The 16508-nt window shown below is 39.2% G+C and overlaps 1 protein-coding gene across 1 annotated transcript; it reads right to left on the bottom strand.

Annotated features, from left to right (window-relative positions):
* Window positions 1-991: 991 nt before the first annotated feature.
* LOC136674398 (olfactory receptor 1M1-like) lies at window positions 992-1954 on the bottom strand. The gene has a single exon (XM_066650408.1). The coding sequence runs from the start codon at window positions 1952-1954 to the stop codon at window positions 992-994; it is 963 nt and encodes a 320-aa protein (XP_066506505.1).
* Between the last annotated feature and the right edge of the window lie 14554 nt (window positions 1955-16508).

The raw sequence follows: 16508 nt of genomic DNA, 5'->3' as shown, positions 1-16508 counted from the left end.
ACAGCTGTGTGTTGGTCATATAGGGACAAACGAGTTGACTTTCTGTAATTGCATTTAGGCCGTAATGATGTACACTCCTGAAGAGAATGACTGTCCCATTCTGCACTTAATGCTTCAAACCCTTCAGCACTTGAATTCCTTGGGCCCCTTTCGCTCGCTCTTTGACAACATAATCAAACGTCTTCAAAGTGCTCATTTCACAAAAGGCTCATTTCACACAACAATTTACCCTGCCGATTACGGAAATTGCACTTTTCATGCTTTGTGTATTACTGGGGTTATGTGCCTTGGTATTGTTTTTATTCTATCTCTTCTCCGAGTTTTCCTTTTCAGGTCTGTTCTCATATCCCCTTTTATACATAACTGTGCTTCACAGTCACTTATTCTTTTGTTTAGTTTTCTTTGTGTCCATACATTTTTTATCTATGTGGATGTTTACCCTGTCTTGTGTCTCTATTTTTCTACTTAGATCTCTGTTTGGGTTTAGTTTACATTGTCCTTGTTGGCTATATTTGTATTCATTAAAATCCACTCTCATACTTGTATCGAATCTCAACATTTTTCACATCCATCTTTCACGTGACACTGGAGAAAAAGCTCTGGAAGAAGAGTAATGTTGAGCATTACATTTTTACTGTTAACATCCAAAATTCAAGATCCAATATATGATACTTAGATATACAGCATGGTCTCAATGTTTTGTATTCTGCTGCAACTATTGTTAAGGTCTCTTGTACCTTACAGATTCCACACTTCCCCCACTTGTCCACTACACACCCCCATTTAGATTGGAAAAATAATAGTTATAATTAACACTGAAAAAAGATAGAAAAACATTCTATTTATTAATTTTCTTATATATATGAATGCATTATTGTTCTTCTGTTAATAGCGATAACAAAAGTCCTACTAAAAATATTTCACAACAATTCTAAATTAAGGAAGACCAATTAAACATTTTAATGAAACATACTTTTTAAGTGTTCTGCCTCTACTCTTTGGTGTTCACCATGATTTTTTTATAGAGTACTGTAATAGAATGTAATACCTCCTCTGTTTTCAGAGTGTAGATGATGGGGTTTAACATGGGTGGAATAATTTGTGTTATGGCAGAATTGATTATTCTAATATTAGCAGGTACAGATCTAGTAATTGTAGACATATAAATGCTAAATATTGGCAGATAGAACATGGAAACTAATATAAGGTGTGAAGTGCATGTTTTCATAGTTTTCATTCGTTCACCACCATGTGAAATTTTGAGTAATGCAAAACCAATAAAAGCATATGAAATTGCTATTAGTATCAATGGAATGCAAATCACAAAAAGAATATAGACTAAGCCAATCATGTAGTTAGGAAAATAATCATTACAGGCTAATCTGAAGATAGGACCATGATCACAAAAATAACTGTCCACTGTGGTAGACCCACAAAAGGACAGTCTGGTAATTAGTGCTATCATGAGGCCAACTAGTGTCACACAGAAAACCCACATAAAACCAATGATCAGAGTCATTGTGCTTTTAGTTACAATAGAATGATACCGCAGAGGAAAACATATTGCAATTACTCTGTCAAAGCACAATGCAAGTAGTGTATGGGACTGCAGGGCCATAAAAAGAAAAACAAAATACATGTTTGCCAGACAGTTTTCATAAGAAATGTACTGATTCTCAAACAGAAACATATCAGCATGCTTTGGAATAATAGCAGTGCTTCCACATAGATCACACAAAGCCAAGTTGAAGACCGCTATATATTTTGATGTGTGTAAAGTATGTGCCAAGTATATAGTACTCAATATAAAAGAATTCCCCACAACTGTTACAACATACACAATGCACAAAAATATGTAATAATACTTTGCAAATGGTATGTTGTTCAGTCCAGTGATATAAAATGTGGATGGGCGAACAAATGTAGCATTGTCAGAAGAGAACATGAAAGTCATGTCAGGATACTAGTCTTACAGGAAGGTGGAAAAAGTGCTGTTACTGATACTTCAAGTAATTTAAACAATTCATCACAATAAAAACATTAACAAAATGCATAACAAATGAGTCATGAATGACTCATACCCATAAAAAGTACCAGTTGTTCAGCAACTCTCCTACAATTATTTGCAACCATAATTTTTTTGCAAGAGCAGAATTTCATGAGAGATCAGACATATTTATCACTGACCTGTGTTTACATCATCAACTAAAACACACCTCCAATCAACACAAATCTCCCCAGACAAGTAGAATAGCATATACCTGTTTAAATGACATACATTTGTAGTGACAGGGAATTTGTTTGTTTGTTTAAATAACATGTTTGTTTAAATAAGGCTTTGGTGTGTCTGTAATATAACACATGCTACCAGCTTCATCAGAATTTGTAGACAGCAAGACATTTGGGGCTTTATTTATAATACTCTTTGTGGAGTATGGAGTGAAAGTTTAAGTACACACAAAAAGCAGCAAATGGCGAGATCACAAACAGAAAAATCAGATCAGTTAAATCATTGAGTAGACACCTCTAAACACATTAATTAATGATTAATCAGTTAATCAATTAAACAATTAATGAATGTCCTTCATTAATCGTAATCTTTTTAGAAATGTTTGTATGCATATGAGCCTTATGTTCCACCAACTTACTGCCTATAAATGGTCTGTTCAGATCACCTCAAGGATATATAAATATAGGTCTTTCCATTCAATGTTGAGTGGGATAGTAGAGACAATGAATAAAACAAAAGCAAAAAACAGAATTTTAGAATGCAGGGTGTAAGTTATTGTTTCTTAGGTTGAGGCAGAGAAAAAAAAATTGTTGGCCTCAGTATTGGAATCACTAACAATCATCATCACACATCTTTATAACTGGAAAGTATATTATATGTACTAATTGTCGACATAAATCACCTTAAGCTACTTATTTCCAACATATAGGTACAAACCGGGTTCCAAAAATGTTGGGACACTAAGCAAATTGTGAATAAAAAATGAATGCAAAGACGTGAAGGTGCCAACATCTAATATTATATTCAGAATAGAACACAAATCACAGATCAAAAGTGTAAACTGAGAGAATGTATCATTTTAAGGGAAAAATATGTTGTTTCAAAATTTCAGGGCATCAACAAATCCCCAAAAAGTTGGGACAAGGCCATTTTTTTACCACTGTGTGGCATCCCCCTTCTTCTTACAACACTCAACAGACATCTGGGACAGAGGAGACCAGTTTCTCAAGTTTAGAAATAGGAATGCTCTCCCATTCATGTCTAATACAGGCCTCTAACTGTTCAATCGTCTTGGGCCTTCTTTGTCGCACCTTCCTCTTTATAATGCGCCAAATGTTCTCTCTAGGTGAAAGATCTGGACTGCAGACTGGCCATTTCAGTACCCGGATCCTTCTCCTACGAAGTCATGATGTTGTGATTGCTGTAGAATGTGGTCTGGCGTTATCTTGTTGAAAAATGCAGGGAATGTCTTCCCTGAAAGAGATGACGTCTAGATGGGAGCATATGTTGTTCTAGAGCCTGAACATAGTTCTCTGCATTAATGGTGCCTTTCCAGACATGCAAGCTTCCCATGCCACAAGCACTCATGCAACCCCATATCATCAGTGATGCAGGCTTCTGAACGGAGCGTTGTGAACAACTTGGGTTATCCTTGTCCTCTCTGGTCCGGATGACATGGCGTCCCAGTGTTCCTTATGCACAGCAATTGTTCCAGTTTCCATTCTGGTATGCTGCACATCTTTCTGCGCAACAATGGTGGAATTGGTGATCCTGTTACCATCTTGGCTTCAGAGAGACACTGACACTCTGAGAAGTGCTTTTTATACCCAATCATGTTGTCAATTGACCTAATTAGTGTTAATTGGTCTTCCAGCTCTTCGTTATGTGCTCAGTTTCCTTTTTCAAGCCACTTATTGCTACTTGTCCCAACTTTTTTGGGATTTGTTGACACTGTGAAATTTTGAATCAACATATTTTTCCTTTAAAATGTTACATTTACTCAGATTAAACTTTTGATCTGTCATCTATGTTCTATTACGAATAAAATATTGACATTTGCCATCTCCACATCATTGCATTCAGTTTTTATTCACAATTTGTTTAGTGTCCCAACTTTTTTGGAATCCGGTTTGTATGAAAGTGTACAAACAGAAGACAAGTGCAGGACATACGATACCAGCAGCTCATAGACATACATGAGACAATGGGACACTGACAGAAGGCAATAAACTGATCTCGAGGTAGGATAATGGATGTACAAGGCAGTGTAAACAATAGTGCAAAAATTGTAATAGAAAGAGGTAGGATACTGGATGTACAGGGCAGAGTAAACAATAGTGCAAAATAATCGTAATAGGAGGAGGTAGGATACTGGTTGTACAAGGCAGAGTAGACAATAGTGCTAGATAAATGTACAACAACTAAATAAATTGAACAAGTGCATATCAGTTCTATTGAAAAAGTCACAGTTAGGTCTGATGGGGAGCTTATGTGACAGTACCAATAAAAAACAGAACCGGTGTCAACAGTAGTATAAATATTGGGATATGAAGTCTGGAGGCTGGTTAAAGTGGTTGAGTGTCTGCCTGATTTTCAAAGTCACAGTTGGGTATTGGTGGTAATTGATGAGGTTGCTGAGTAGTGTGTGCGGGGGGCAGAAGTGGGAGGGGGAGCAGAGCAGGGAGAGAGTTCAGCATTCCCTCAGTCTGCTGGTCCTAGCCCTGAGACTATGCAGTCTCCGCCCTGATGGCAGCAGGCTGAAGAAGCTGTGTAGCGGGTGGGTGGGATCACCTTCCAAGCAAAGGGCTTTTCATAGGAGGCGGGAACTCTATAAGTCCTGAAGGCAGGGGAGAGAGGTACCAATCATCTTCTCAGCAGTTCTCACAATACACTGGAGGGTTCTGTGGCAGAATGCTGTGCAGGCCCCGTACCAAGCAGTGAAACAGATAGTACAAGGGGGCCATCCCTGTTGCTCTTCTTAGCTTGCGGAGAAAGTAGAGCCGTTGGTGAGCCTTCTTGGCTAGTGATGCTGAGCTGATGGTCCAGGAGAGGTCCTCTGTGGCGTGCACACCCAGGAACTTGGTGCTGCTCACCCTCTCCACAGCAGCCCCATTGATGGTTGATGGATAGAGGGGCATGTTGTATGCACGTTCTCCTGAAGTCCACAAAAATCTCCTTGGTCTTCTCAGTGTTCATGGTCTTCTCAGTGCTCCTGTAGTGTGACTTTGTTGTGACATTGTTGTTGCTGATGAGGCCTACCAGAGTCATGTCATCCGCAAACTTGAAGAGGTTGGAGGTGTGTGATGGAGAGCAGTCATGGGTTAGCAGAGTGAACAGAAGGGGGCTCAGCACACATCCTTGGGGAGCCCCCGTGTTTAGAGTGATGGTGCTAGACGGGTTACTGCCAACTCGTACTGCCTGTGGTCTTCCAGTCAGGAAGTCAAGCAGCCAGTTGCACAGTAATGTGTTCAGTCCCAGTCTGTCCAGTTTCTGAAAGAGTTGTTGGGGGATGATTGTGTTGAATGCAGAACTGAAATCAATAAAAAGCATTCTGACCTAGGTGTCTTTCTTGTCCAGATGAGTAAGGGCTGAATGGAGAGCAGTGGAGACAGCATCATCAGTCGAATGATTTGATCGATATGCAAACTGGTAGGGGTCCAAGGAGGGGGGGAGGGAAGACCTGATGTGTTGCATGAGTAGCCGCTCGAAGCACTTCATGAGGATGGAGGTAAGTGCAACCGGGCGGTAGTGGTTGAAACAGGAGGGTGATGACTTCTTTGGGACAGGGACTATAGTGGTGGCTTTGAAGCATACAGGGACCACAGCCTGACTCAGTGAGGTGTTGAAGATGTCAGAATACACCTCTGCAAGTTCACCAGCGCAGTCCTTCAGCACACGACCAGATATGCTGTCAGGTCCAGGAGCTTTCAGAGTGTTGATCCTGCTGAATACACTCCTCACCTTGTCTGAGGACAGTGTGAGCACCTGGTCTCCAGGAGGGGGGGGTGGATTTATGTGCCAGGGTGTGCTATAGTGCCTCAAACCGAGCGAAGAACCCATTCAGGACGTTCAGCAAAGAGGAGGTGCTGTCACAGGTCTGTGGCGGGGGTTTGTAATCCGTAATGGACTGAATTCCCTGCCACAGGCTCAGAGTGTCTATGCTGTCACTAAAGCATTGGGCTATCCTCTTGGAGTAATGCCTTTTAGCCTTTCTGATGCTACGGGATAGGTTGGCCCTAGTTGTCTTTAGGCCTGCCTGGTCTCCAGCTTAGAAGGCAGCATTTAACCTTCAGCAGATTTTAGACCTCACCTGTCAGCCATGGCTTCTGATTGGCAAGAATAGTGATGGTCTTGGAGGAGTTACATCATCAACGCATTTGGTGATGTAAGCAGAGACAGTTTCTGTGTACTCCTGAATATCTGTGGAATTGTTGTAAGTAGCAGCCACTAGGGAACTAAGTTATTGAGAGCTTTGTAGGTGAGAAGGAAGATTTTGAACTGAATACAATATTTAACTGGAAGCCAGCAGAGGTTTTGGAGAACTGGGGTGATGTTGTGGTGGGACTGCGTGTGGGTGAGGAGACAAACAGCAGAGTTCTGGACCATCTAAAGTTTGTGGAATAACGAGGAGCTAATGCCAAGGAGAAGTGAGTAATGAGTTAAGACAGCTTTAGATGAAGGCATGGATGAGACATTCAGCATTGGACTGGGAAAAATATGGGACAGTGATTTAGCAATTTTGGGAAGGTGAAAGAGTGAGGTTTTTATGATGGAACTAACATGGGAATGAAATGTCAGGGGTTTCTGACCACAAGAGAGGGGGACAGGGAAACATCATTAACTGAGAGTGTGAGGGAGCCGGTTTTATTGAGGGTAGATTTGGAGCCAATAAGAATATGATTGTTTTGTTGCTGATAAGCATCTGTGAATTATGTGTCATCCAGTGCCTGATTTGAGAGACAAAATTAGAGAGTAGTGGGTTATTGATGAATTATGGTTATTCATGAGATGAGATTTATGAGAGGTATGAAACACATATCACAGATAATGGCCCATTAGCCCCCACCCCATCAGTGAGACCAGCTGAATCGTTTGGTTGTAAATGGTGGTATTTTAGGTATTTAGCAATGACAGTACTTTGGAACAACAAAGCCATGAACATGAGCTTCAGATGACAGCTTGAAAACAGCAGAGTGCATCCAATTTTTTTCACAATTACAAAATATTTACTGTCAGCTTCATGAATTTCATCACAGACTATATGCTAATTAGCACCAAATATGCTGCAGAAAAATTAGTCAAAAATATTTCACTTCATCACAGAATGAGGCTATTCCTCCTCAGGCAGCTGTAATGCGTGATTGTGTTGTCTTGGAGCTTCAACCTCAGTGTGAAAACACAGCAATGTGCTTCTGTTTATGGACTAAAATGGGCATTTCACATGTTGGGTTGCAGCTGTAATCCTCCAGTAAGTGAGGATGGATTAGTTATATGAATGTGTGTGCCATCAGTCTCAGAGAGAGACATGCCTCTTGTTACTTATTCTATAAAAAACAGGTAAAAATAAATTTATTTTCAACTTTATGTTGTCAGGACTGAACAGACTGACAGAGGCGGACGCACTTGCTAGAACACAATGGACTTTTATTTACAAAATTAAATAACGAAACAGTGACAGACTAGGATAACATGAAAGAAAACTAGACAGAGACTTGGACAGAATGAGAGAGAACTAGACAGAGAGAGCTAAAGATGCTAAACAAGAACACAGAGCTAAACAGAATAAACTAGAACTCAAAGCACAAAGAAGGAACTAACATACCAGACTGAGAAAGGGAAGAGAAGCAAATCTAGGAACATGAGACAGACAGACTAAAGCGAGTGAAACGAAGGTGGAAGCAAACCGAAGCAAGGAACAGATGAGACAGACACGCAAACATGGAAGCAAACTGATGCAAGGAACAGACAAGACAAAAAGACAAGTGAAAGTGGAATGTCCAACAACCATACACAGAGACAAAGGGATTTATATACACACAAGGCAGGATTACAAATGAAAAACATATGAGGACACTGACAAGGAGGCGGTAAAATGGCAGGGCGGAGACATGAACAATAACAAAAAGAACCATGTGCAAGAGCACATGGCCGGGAAAACAAACATGACAGGACCAGGGCGTGACACATATGTTTGAAAAGTAGACCCTTTAAGATTTCTGGGGTATGTTTACTATATTTCTAAGACAAAAACTTGCTGAGTTGCATAAGTGTTTTGGCACCAGTTCTGATTTTTCCTGCTGGCAGGAGCGCTGACTCTAGAAGATTAATCAGAACTGTGCAACAAATGAGACCATAAACCAATGCTTTGTCCCACAGCATTACAAGTCCTTTGAGAAGAGTACCATGATATTACCGGGCATTGGGTGTGGAGCAGACATTATCCCTGTTGAGGAGAAATTTTAACTGGGTTAACTGGAGGCAACTGTACAAGGCTTTATTCGGTCATGCCCACAGTATACATTCCATAAGGCTAGGCCTTAGGTTAAGGCCTCCTTATTTCCTATTATAGGCCTCTCTTCATGATGTGGCTATGGACTATCTAACCTTGGCACATCCAGCTGATCACTATCAGAATATTTATATGATCATGTGAAATTCAATGTGGGGAAGGTAGTGTGCAGAAATGGGTTAGGATATGCATACTGCAAAGCTTCTGAGAACTTGCTGAAAACAGCAGCAAAGAACAAATGCCTGTATTGGAGAGGTGAGCGTGTCACGGCTGTCAGTGCTGAGCAGACAGTGAGTGAACAAATTGGGGAACGATTCCCTGAGCCAAGCTGCCCTCTGTTTACCTGCCACACACAATAAAAAAAATCCTCATTATGTTGTTATTGTGAAATATTATGTCATAAAAATGACATAATATCTCGTAATTATGAGATATGTCTGTCTCTATTCTGTCGGTAATACCAATGCTGTTCTGACACAAGAGCCACTGAGCTGGTTTCACTGGGTCATGCCACAGTGACCAGTGGTGATCCGTTGGCCCAGTTTTTGTGTCTAGTTCATTGTCCATGTAATGTTTTATGTGATTTGGCTGATTTGGCCATGCCTCTTTCACACACTGATAATTAAGCAGAGACTCATTTGAATGCTGTGAGCACCAGCTCTATGTGCCAGGTTGGTTTCACCAAATACTAGTGAGACTCAAAATGAGCTCTGAATCTTTACAGTAGAAAACTGTTACTGACATATCATTTAGGATTTTCTTGCACAAAGCAAATGAGTTTGGCCATAAGCTCATCTGGTGTTCAGCAGCCAACTTATGTAGTCATTATTGACAAGTGTAGAGGCAGCGTTTTCTTATTATGCCTCAAAGTCTGGAATACACTTCCAGAATTTCTATAGCACTAAATGATTTAGGTTTATTTAAAATTAGACAAAAACAGTTTTCTTTAGCTTTAGTGGTGGTCCATGCAGTGTTGCCAACTTATATTTAGAGTATTCATACCCCTCTAGCTACTTTTTTCAAGAAAACGATTAGCGACAAATCTAGCAATTTTTTTCTGGTGTTATAGGAGACTATTGGAGAACTGGATGTGACAGCACATATCGCTATGCAGTTACTGTCCTTAACGAGCAGTGGGTGCTTGGGCAAATGTTACATGCACTGCCAAAATGTAAACAGATAAAAGGAAATTGTACATTTTGCCACTGTATCTCATCACTCTTGTTTAGACGCTTTTTTGTTTATTTTTTTTTTTTTGGGTTTGTGCCAGTAAACATGCATATTTTGTACAGAAGGATTCTTTAATTAGTTAAACATTGCTCCAATCTCTAGGGTACATAGGCTAATGACCTTATTAAAGATAAAATGTAAACAAAAAACCCTCTTCTGTCAGACCAAGCTAATTAATCTAAGTCAAACAACATCTCTTCTGTTCTGCAATTATTTTATAAATTCATAATATGCAGTTGTTTTTAAGGTTACGTCACACCTGAGTTTTTCCTTTTTTAATTAGATTGGTTGGCTCAGTAACATTGTCCCAAAGCTGTTATCTGGCATCTGACTGAAAGCTAACAATTGTATATGTCCCTGGGTAATAAGACAACTATTGAGGTTAATCAACCAGTGAGTGGAATCTGGCTAATAATAGAAGCTCCCCACAGAGAATACTCTCTTCCTAGCATTCTTCTCTTCAAGAAAAACAGTAAACAAAGTGTTGAGCATAATGAGCCCCTAATTAGAAAGTAAAAACAAATGTATACAAATGTATAGAACAGCAAATTCTTTTTATTCCCACTCTCAAATAACAGTATTGAACAAGGGTTCAATGCTGTTTTACATGCCTGTAGAAATGTACTCAGTTATAAAATAAATAAATGTAAATAAATAAATAAATCTTTGAAAGGGTAAATTAGTTCTCTTGAGCAGTGTACATTCTTAAGCAAACTGCAAACTGACAGATATATTGGCTAATTTTCTGGGCAGAAATGTATACATACACCAGATATTTTTGCCTTTGTCATATATTTACTATCAATATTTTAATGTGTTTCTGATGCTTAAAATATAATATGCCATTGTACCCCCTGGCTGAACCAGGAAGGCTTTGAAAATTTTTACATTAAGAGAGTTCAACAAGATGACAGACATGAGAGAACAAAAGAGGCTTAAGTTGGCAAGTATGAAAGAAACAAATGTATTTTCTTTGGATTTCATATTTTATCTCTGTGCTTTAATTGGGTTTGCATAAATTTGGCTCTGCCATCTTTTTGAATATAAGTGAGTTAGGTGAAGCATAGCGTTTTAATACCCCCTTACTAAAAGACAGCTATATCAAAAAAGAGTGGGCATCCTTCCTAGAAATAAATGGTGCTCCTGAAACTCCACCAGTACTACTCTGGGAAGCTGGAAAAGCTGTACTAAGAGACAAAGTAATATCTTACACTATATATATGGTAAAAAAAGATACAGAAAACGAATATAAGCTGCAACAGAATATTAAGGAATTATCAAATGAGATGTAAAAAAAAAGATAACACTAAAAGACGAGTCAAAAAATGCAACAAACAATAAATAGAATTTTTAATACAGGGCAGCATGGTGGCACAGCTGGTAGTGTCACAGTCACACAGCTCCACGGACCTGGATGTTGTGGATTCAAGTCCCACTCAGGGTGAGCGTTTGTCTGTGAGGAGTTGGTGGTGTGTTCTCCGCATGTTCGTGTGGGTTTCCTCCAGGTGCTCCGGTTTCCTCCCACAGTCCAAAAACACATTTTGGTAGATGGATTGGCAACTCAAAAAGTGTCCATAGGTGTGTGTGTGTGTTTGTGTGTGTGTCGCCCTGTGACGGATTGGCGTCCCCTCCAGGGTGTGTTTCTGCCTTGCACCCAGTGAATAAGGTTAGGCTCTGGACCCACCGTGACCCTGACCTGGATTACAGATAATGAATGTATGAATTAATACATTTTTGAACACTTTATTTATAGTTTTAAATCAGCAGTACAGAAAAAAGAAATAGACATTAACACTTCTAAAACTCATTCCCACCCACTCCAAGGCCAAAAAAAAGGGTATAGTATTGTAATACGTAATATGGTAACACATCTGACGTGTGCATCAATTGGTAGCATAAATGGTGCTGTTTCATTGTACCAACGGTCCATATCCATACATACATACATACATACATACACACACTTACATACATAAATACACACATATATGTAGTGTATGTTGTGTATACACCGTGATATATGTAAATATATATATTTAGGGTCCTAGCACGTAGTGTGGGGACCCTATAGCGATTGTCGGGTTTTTTCTTATTATTATTATGGTCCTAACACGTAGTGTAGGACCATATTGTAATTGCTCAGATTTTTCTTCTTATTAGGCTTCTGAGCACGAAGTGCAAAGAAGCCTATTGTTTTTGTTCTGATTTTTATTATTATTAGGCTTCCGAGCACAAAGTGCAAAGGAAGCCTATTGTTTTTGTTCTGATTTTTAGGCTTCCGAGCACGAAGTGCAAAGTGTTTGTTCTGATTTTAATTTGTTATTATTAGGCTTCTGAGCACGATGTGCAAAGAAGCCTATTGTTTTTGTTCTGATTTTTATTATTAGGGTTCAAGCACTCAGTGCGTAGAACCCTATTGTTTTTGTACCGGTTTTTAGGCTTCCGAGCACAACGTGCAAAAGAAGCCTATTGATTTTGTTCTGATTTTTATTATTAGGCTTCCGAGCACAACGTGCAAAGGAAGCCTATTGTTTTTGTTCTGATTTTTATTAGGCTTCCGAGCACAACGTGCAAAGGAAGCCTATTGTTTTTGTTCTGATTTTTATTATTATTATTAGGGGTTCGAGCACGAAGTGCTTGAAACCCTATTATGTTTGTTCTGATTTTAATTTGTTATTATTAGGCTTCCGAGCACAACGTGCAAAGGAAGCCTATTGTTTTTGTTCTGATTTTTCACGTAGTGTAGGACCATATTGTAATTGCTCAGATTTTTAGGGGTTCGAGCACGAAGTGCTTGAAACCCTATTATAATTGTTAGGATTTTTATTTTTATTATTATGGTCCTAACACGTAGTGTAGGACCATATTGTAATTGCTCAGATTTTTAGGGTTCAAGCACTCAGTGCGTATTGTTTTTGTACCGGTTTTTAGGGGTTCGAGCATGAAGTGCTTGAAACCCTATTATAATTGTTAGGATTTTTATTAGGGGTTCGAGCACGAAGTGCTTGAAACCCTATTATAATTGTTAGGATTTTTATTTTTATTATTATTATTAGGGGTTCGAGCACGAAGTGCTTGAAACCCTATTATAATTGTTAGGATTTTTATTAGGGGTTCGAGCACGAAGTGCTTGAAACCCTATTTTTATGGTCCTAACACGTAGTGTAGGACCATATTGTAATTGTTAGGATTTTTCTTATTATGGTCCTAACACGTAGTGTAGGACCATATTGTAATTGTTAGGATTTTTCTTATTATTAGGCTTCCGAGCACGAAGTGCAAAGAAAGCCTATTGTTTTTGTTCTGATTTTTATTATTATTATTATTAGGGGTTCGAGCACGAAGTGCTTGAAACCCTATTGTGTTTTTTCTGATTTTAATTAGGGGTTCGAGCACGAAGTGCTTGAAACCCTATTATAATTGTTAGGATTTTTATTTTTATTATTAGGGGTTCGAGCACGAAGTGCTTGAAACCCTATTATAATTGTTAGGATTTTTATGGTCCTAACACGTAGTGTAGGACCATATTGTAATTGTTAGGATTTTTCTTATTATTATTATTCTTTTTCTTGGCTAAAACGCAACGTGGAGCATAATCCGTAAGGCCTAGAAACACCACACTTGGCAGACTAATAGGGAACCCGTTAAATGACTCAGCCAATAAAAGTGACACTTTTTGGCCTAAGGGTGGCGCTATAGAGCAATAAAACGCGTTTATGTCAATATCTCCTAAACCGTGAGGCGTAGAGACGAAATTTTTTTTTTCGCTGATTCCTTGGAATCAGACAATTTATTTTGCAATTTGGACCATTTAGTTCCGCCTACTTAGATTTTTAGCTAATTTGCATAATTTGCAAAACCTACTTTTGAGAACTAGTCTGTGGATTTTTGTCCAATTCTCTTGAGCATGGTGCCAAATTGCTTGTAAGCATCTCAGCATCCGCAAGGCTGTTCGGACCGTCCTTTGGCATGCTGCTTCTATGGGCAAAGCTATAAGTGGAAAATAAAGGACAACGCGATTCGGACAAAATTGTGATCGTCATCGGCCAATTAGATTTCAGCAGCTGTTTGACCACCTTAACAAGATCCAATCATCATGGGATTTGACTGGTATGTTCCTGGGGGCACTTCCTAAGTGCATAAAAAATTACGTAACGATAGCCACTAGGTGGCGCTATATCAAGAAAATGTGATATATCTAAGCAAAAATTAAGCGTATCGACACGCAGTTTGGAGCTTTGTATACTCTGCAGAGGGCCTAACAACTTTGTAATTGCAAGTGTTGTGAAAAAATGCATCGTTTTTTCACAATAGCCAGTTGTTCAAAATTGAACTTTTTCGAACTAGTCCGTGGAATTTGGCTCTATTCCAAAACAATTGACTTTGTTGGAATCTGCAGAATCTGTAGGTAAATAATTATCCAAAAAAGTACAACATTTGAACAAACTGTTGAAACAATAAATCAATTAGTCGAAGCGTGCTGAGTTTTTACATTCTTTCAGCTGTAACCCAAACAAATGAAGCCCAATCAAGACCACAATTTACATACATATGTAGAGTCTTACCCTGAAGAAGCCTGTACAATATGACAGAAATCCATCAAAAGGGAGAGCTACAATTAGACAATTACATGTTATGTGCAGTTTCTGTGTTCATGCTGGATTTCTGTAATTGGGAGGGGCCTGTAAGTCACATAGTGATGAATGTTCTGCATTTTATTATCAATAATTAAAGTTCAGGTCCTTAGGATTCCTCTGATACCATATATGTCCGTGTGAGTGAAATATTCAAAGTGCAGTAGGCTAATAAAAAGTCTAAATGTGAATGACTTTCAGGAGCCCTTGAGGACAATAGCAAATACTTTCACCAGCAGGTGGCACTCTAAGACCATATATTGCTTTTATCATCTACATTATTGAGATCCAGGCGGCATGGTGGCGCAACAGGTAGTGTCGCAGTCACACAGCTCCAGGGGCCTGGAGGTTGTGGGTTCGATTCCCGCTCCGGGTGACTGTCTGTGAGGAGTTGGTGTGTTCTCCCTGTGTTCAAAGTACAGTAGGCTATTAAAAAGTCTAAATGTGAATGACTTTTAGCAGCCCTTGAGGACAATAGTAAATACTTTCACCAGCAGGTGGCACTCTAAGACCATATATTGCTTTTTTCATCTACATTATTGAGATCCTATTTATCTGCACAAGTGAAAAGTCCTAACATATGAACATAAATATTTATCATAATTGAAAACAGTGCTCATCAGTCATACCATGTCTTTTGCTATACATTACAACAACATCTATAACAATACCTAACACCCAATTTTCACTTGTTTGGCCAAACTGGCCCATGCTTCCTAAGGCCTCATTGTTGGCTCATAGTGCCATTTTTGCCATTGGGCCCATTCGTGTTAGGACCATGCCATTGCCGCTTGCGGCTATATTATTATTATTAGGGGTTCGAGCACGAAGTGCTTGAAACCCTATTATAATTGTTAGGATTTTTATTTTTATTATTAGGGGTTCGAGCACGAAGTGCTTGAAACCCTATTATAATTGTTAGGATTTTTATTTTTATTATTATTATTATTAGGGGTTCGAGCACGAAGTGCTTGAAACCCTATTATAATTGTTAGGATTTTTATTATTATTATTATTATTCTTCCGGTTCTTTTTCTGCACTAAAAGTGATCGCACAGCCCAAACCGTAAGGCCTACAGACTTGAGGCTTGGCCAGTAGGTAGTAAACCCTCCCGCTACTCAGGCGCAAAAAATCAGACTGATTGGCCTCATGGGGGCGCTACAGCGAAGGACAACACCTTTTCTTACGGGGCTTCTACCACGTGAGGCGTAGAGACGAAATTTTTTTTCCCCCTGATTCCTTGAGTCCTGCCGAATCAAAAAGGTCGATACAACCACTAAGCTCCGCCCACTTAGATTTTTTGCTATTTTGCATAATTTGCAAAACCTACTTTTGTGTACTCCTCCGTGGATTTTTGTCCAATTTTCTTGAGCTTGGTGTCAAAACGTTTGCAGGATTCTGAAGCTTAATAATCATCAAAAAAACGTTGACATTTCAATTCAATGTAGCTGGCATATGCAAATGAACCTTATCGGCTTATCGCCCGTTTTACATGAACAGCTGTTACTTCTGCATACTTTACTCAAATGGATTGCAATTTCAGATTCTGCTTAGGGACATGATTTTGAGGTAGCATGTCGTCGGTGGTGCGAAAATTCACATAGGGGGCGCTCTAAATACTAGAAATTCATATCTCAGCATCCGCAAGTCCGATCGGTCCGCCGCTTGGCATACAGCTGCTTTAGGCAAGGCTCTAAGTGGAAAATAAAGGACAAGTCGATACTCGCCAAATTGTAACGTCATCAGCCAATCAGATCTCAGCAGCTCCCTGACAAGCTTGACAAAGGTCAATCATTATGATACTTGACTGGCATGTCCATGGACGCACTTCCTAAGAGCAGAAGACGTTTCGTAACGATAGCCACTAGGGGGCGCTATAACAAGAAAATATGTAATATCTCAGCGAAAATTAAGCATATTGACATGCAGATTGCTGGCCTCTGTACTCTTTATATTGCCTAACAATTTTGTAATAGCAAGTATTGTCGAGAAATGTATTGTTTTTTCTCAATGGCCAGTTGTTTGAAAATTGAGGTTTTCGAACTAGTCCGTGGAATCTGAAGCTATTCCCAAACAATTGGTTTTGTTGGAATCTGTAGAGTCTGTAGGTAAACAATCTTTAAA

Source organism: Hoplias malabaricus, chromosome 18 (genome assembly GCF_029633855.1).
Source record: "Hoplias malabaricus isolate fHopMal1 chromosome 18, fHopMal1.hap1, whole genome shotgun sequence".
Lineage (NCBI taxonomy): Eukaryota > Metazoa > Chordata > Actinopteri > Characiformes > Erythrinidae > Hoplias > Hoplias malabaricus.
This window is presented reverse-complemented; position numbering and strand designations above follow the sequence as displayed.

What these genes read in the sequence shown, in the direction of transcription:
- LOC136674398 (XM_066650408.1), bottom strand. Translation starts at nt 1,954, where the DNA reads ATGACTTTCATGTTCTCTTCTGACAATGCTACATTTGTTCGCCCATCC.